The 5,431-nt window shown below is 30.5% G+C and overlaps 1 protein-coding gene across 1 annotated transcript; it reads right to left on the minus strand.

Moving 5' to 3' along the window:
• Window positions 1-432: 432 nt before the first annotated feature.
• On the minus strand, window positions 433-5,416 carry cart2 (cocaine- and amphetamine-regulated transcript 2). Its single transcript, XM_035665468.1, has 3 exons — window positions 5,229-5,416; window positions 1,947-2,030; window positions 433-703 (listed from the first exon to the last, which is right to left on the minus strand). Exons 1-3 carry the CDS (start codon window positions 5,349-5,351, stop codon window positions 596-598), a joined length of 315 nt encoding a protein of 104 aa, XP_035521361.1. The 5' UTR covers window positions 5,352-5,416; the 3' UTR covers window positions 433-595.
• Between the last annotated feature and the right edge of the window lie 15 nt (window positions 5,417-5,431).

Below are 5,431 nucleotides of genomic sequence, written 5' to 3' on the forward strand. Positions count from 1 at the left end.
TCTGATTGATAAAATGATACAAATACAGAATACAGAGAACGGATCAATATATCAGGAAAACTCATCTGTGATCAATATTGACAGGAAATAATCAAACTGCAGTTATTGAGTTCACTGTTCAGTTTAATGTTAATTATAATATGAAATATACATTAAATTCAGTCAGTTCACTGAGAGAAAAGGTTGGGAACTATTGATCTGGAAGACGTTAGAGTCTCTGAATGAAACTACTTTCAGTCACTGAATCTTTATCCTGATACAACAACCTCTGGTTCCTCTGGTTCCTCCTACTGACTCCTGGTTCTGTCCCGTTCATGCCACCAACCTAAAGCGTCTTTATACCTTTCTCGCCTCTGATAAGCCCCTCCCCCAACCACACACTAAAAGGGGCGGGGCTTATGACTGATTACAGCCAGTAAAAGGAGTCGTTGGGAAAAGGAAGAACACCTTTAATGCAGCACAGACTGGACGGACAGGTTGACAGAGGATTTATTCCCACTAAAAACTACTTTACATCATTTCAGACATTAATATTTAATTCAGTGTAAAATATACATAATGTTAAAATAAACTCTCGCTGTGGGTTCTGATTGGCTCATAAGCACTTCAGCAGGAAGAAGTTGCAGAAGGCTCCTCGAGGGCAGTCGCACATCTTCCCGATACGAGATCCTTTCCGGACGGCGCAGTGCTCGCCGAGGTCACACTGCACACAGGAAGTACACACACACACAGTTACACACACACACACACACACACAGTTACACACACACATATCAACGTTTATATAAAGTATTTATGTGATGATGAAAACAGATTGGTGAGTACAGAAAATACATTAATATAATACTGTGTCTATTTAAGTAGAGTACTATGTGTTTAACAGTATTAGTATAAAATATAAAGATAAGATGTAAGATAATGTAAGATTATTGATCCCACATTGGGGAAATGTGTTTGTTAGAGCAGCTCCAGATACACACGGATAATAAAATACACATTACATAAGAATAGAACTATTATTATTATTATTATTATTATTATTATGAGAATGTATCAGTGTATAAATCAGAGCAGTACATTTAGTCAGGTGTAGCATTAGAACTTGTATTTGATGCTACTCAGTAAATATTTCTTATACATTTATAATTAGTTATTTATATTTAGTACCTTTACATTTAAAGTAAATGATATCAGATATGATGCAGGTACAACTTCAAATGTCGATGGATCAGTGATATTAATGCAGTAATAACAGACATAATGTACTCTAAATTGTAAATATATATATATATACACACATAAGTATTCTTTGGGTGTGGTAAAGTGTCTAAAATGTTTGTTAAATCGGTACACACTTCATATCCCAAAGCCAACAGGACATCAGCCGGACGTACGGACTGCGAGGACCCGTTCATCTGCTTTAGCTTTAATTATTATCTTTAATTATAATCTGCTGCTGCTCACTGTGAGCTGGAACCATACAAACAGGAAACTGTGTGTGAGCCCAGTCAGCCAGCAGGTGGCGCTGTGGCCACGCCCCCTCACACCTCACACTGCGCTCTACAGAAGCCCTCTTGGACCACTAAAGTCTGCCATTTTTAATATTTTTGACAAACACATTTTTGTTTCTTCAATCATCACAAAACGTTTAGAACAAAGTTGAACTGCGTTTAAAACTATTTAAACATTTCTAACCGTCAGACGGACGTTTGTACCAACGTTAGGAATTGTTAAAATGTGATATTTCTTAAAGGGAGTTTGGTGCAGGGAGCTTTTAGTTGGATTCAAACTGCTGATATGGATCATTGTTAACGTTTAGTCTCCACTATAATGTTTAGTCTCCACTAACAGCAAACACGAGGCTGACTGATAAAGGCTGGATCAGGTTGGTGCTGATCGGTATTAGATTGATTGATGCTTTAATAATGGGAGTGGGGGGGACTCACAGAGGGGACCTGTCCATATTTCTTCTCCCAGGGATTGATCCTCTTCGTCTGCAGTTTCTCCAGAACTTCATGCAGAGCGCCGAGCTGCACACACACACACACACACACACACAGTAACACACACACATTAAGCTGACAGATAATGAGCTATAATCACTGATATTTGCTATCTGCAGTGTTGCAGTGTAACTTAATACATTTACTCGAGTACTGTATGTGAGTACAGTTCTGAGGAACTTTAGTGTTTCCATTCAAACATTAATGGATGAACTAAAAACTTCTCTCTAAGAACAGCTCATATAATCATCACATTTACTACATTACATTAAGTTACTAATATTATTCCTATATAATCTATCAGTCTAATAAAGGAGGATATATTGTTATTGATCCACAGATTGATCCTAAATGAAGTGTTTTTAATATTCAGACAGCGTTAAATCGTTATTGAACGTGTGATTCTTGGAGGATGGCTGAAGAGAGGAGCTCATTCACAAACACATAAAGACACAAAACTAACTGATTTCATTTGGTTTTATTCTCTTTTGGTTTCTTTTTATGTATAAACTGTAAATTATAAATGATATACTCTTTTCCTATTATTATTATTAATATGATTTATATGTATTTGTTTTTGTTTGTTGTTTCGTCTTTTAGTTCTGTAACTTCAGACTGAAGTTTGCAAGTCTGCATTATTTATTGATCTGATAACTTTAGTACAGATTCAGATGAAATAAAACAACATATTAATATTATTTATTTATTCATGAATTCACCAGTCAGCAGTTTCTAGTCATTAAAAGAATCTCCTCTGTCACCAGCTGTACACTGTCCATTAATTACAGGATTTAAACTGTTCAAACTACATTTTTATCATTTCACAGACTTTAACTGTGATATTCTACAATATAATACAGTATTTTCACATCGTGCTGTGTCCCATTGATCCAGTTAGGGTGTAAAATGAATTATTTATGATGGAGTACGTTAGTTATTCACATGAATTAAAGTGTCAGTTGGATTTTTTACAGACAGACAGTTACTGAATCATCCCCATAGTTCAATTATAGCCGATAACTGATCGCTCCAGAAGAATAATAATAATAATCTATTTTCTGAAAATGTGGAGACACAGAAAGACGCTGTGTAAATTCGATCAAATTAGCAACTACGCAAAATCAGATATCAATAAGTATAAATAAGGATGCAATATGTAAATATACTCACACTGTTTTTGTGTTTATTTGAATTTAAGCTGTTTTTCAGTGTTATTAGTTATTGATTGGTTACCAGAAAAGCACATTACTGGCTACTAGCTGGTTACATTACTTTAACATTACAGTAATATGTAACTAACAGTAGAGTTACAGTTAATTACAGTAATATGGAGGCACTGTGAGGTCCCAGTAAACTGCTGTGAAAGTAATGGACCTCGTTATCTGTAATTTACTGTAAATATACAGTCAAATATTAAACAGTGTAACATTAAAGTGATGAATAAATCATTTATATTATTCTTTTAGTTTTGGTACTTTTGATTTACTTTTGTATTTTTAGTGAAATAACATTTGAACGCAGTATTTGTACATCAGATATAATCTCTAATCAATACAATCACTTTATGACTGATTAATAATAATCTCACAGTTTAATGTTAATGTGAGATTTAATGTAAATTTAAGCTCCATAAACAGGATGAATATGGTTTAATTAAGGAGACATTAATTATACGGGAGTTTAGGGATGCAAATATTAGACTATTCTCATTATTAATCGAATTATCTCCAATGTCTGTCTGGATTCGATCAATGGTTTGGTTCAGAGAAAAATAATATAGCAACAGAAAGTTTAAATCATTTTTTTGTCTTTTCTGATAATAAAACCATTATTTAACAAACTGATTGCAGGTTATTTTTGTGTTATTGGCTCATTAATTAATGAATGAAACAGTTTCAGCTCTACAGGAGTTAATGTCGATGTTTTAGAGCCGCAGATAAACAACTGATTGTTTCCGATATCATAAACAATTATTTTGATACTTTCTCGTAGTATTTATATGATATAGTAAATATAGAAATAAAAAGAAATCACCATTCAACATGTAGTGATATTAAAGAGGTTATTTAGTGATTTTGAATAAAAAAGGCTTTAAATCAATCCATTATCAAGATACTTGCAGACTAATTGATTAATAATTGCAGCTAATTTATTATTTATTTATTTATTTACCAGTTTATTATTAAATACCTTTATTAAATACTATTAAAATATGAACTGAACACAAATGTTTCAGTAGAAATTAGTAAACAAGAAAATAATAAATAAAAACAATAATAAAGTTTTGTTTTATATCTTACAGTATTATATATTATAAACAGTATTACTATATATTATATATTATAAACAGAATTAATATATTTATATTATAAACAGTATATTATATATTAAATAAAAGTATATATTGATATTATAACAGTATTATATAATTATATATATTAGAATTATAAACAGTATTATATATTATATATTATAATATATTATCATTTAAACAGTTATATATTAGATATTATAACAGTATTAGTATATTATATATATTATACATATAAACAGTATTATATACTTATATATATATTTATATACATTATACACAGTACTTTATATTTATATTTATAAACAGTATTATATATTATATATTATATATTTATAAACAGTATATATATTATATATTATAAACAGTATTATATATTAGATATTATAAACAGTATTATATACTTATATATATTAAGATATTATAAACAGTATTATATATTATATGATATTAGATATTATAAACGTATTTTATTAGATAGTTAATAAACAGTTATTATATATTATATATATTTACCATTATTAAACCCAGTATATATATAGTATATATTATAACAGTATTATATATTAGATATTATAAACAGTATTTATATATATATATATTGATCTATAAAACGTATTATATTATTATATATATAGAATTTATAAACAGATTATATATTATACATTATAACAGTATTATATATTATAATATTAACATTATAAACAGTATTATTATTATTATATATTATACATTATAAACGAGTATTATATATTATATATATTATACATTATAAACAGTATTATATATTAGATATTATAAAACATATTATATATTAGATATATAGATATTATAACAACAGTATTTATATAATTATATATTATATACTATTCATACATTATAAACAGTTATTGCAGTACTGTGTCTCACACCAACAGTCTGTTGGAGTTGGAGTAGTGTGTAGTCTTGGACGTCCTCTGTCGTCCCTCTCGGCTTCCGTCCTCCCCGGGGGAGAGAGCGAACAGCAGCGCGCGCACAGCAACAGCTCGCGCCCACATGATTCCAGAAACCCGTAAGTTCCGCGAGCTGCTTCCTCTCTTCCGCCAGTGTTTGCCACGCGCTGCCCGCCCGCGCCGCG

This window comes from Morone saxatilis, unplaced genomic scaffold, assembly GCF_004916995.1.
Source record: "Morone saxatilis isolate NCDOM2014 unplaced genomic scaffold, NCSU_SB_2.0 Contig2, whole genome shotgun sequence".
Taxonomy (NCBI): Eukaryota; Metazoa; Chordata; class Actinopteri; family Moronidae; genus Morone; species Morone saxatilis.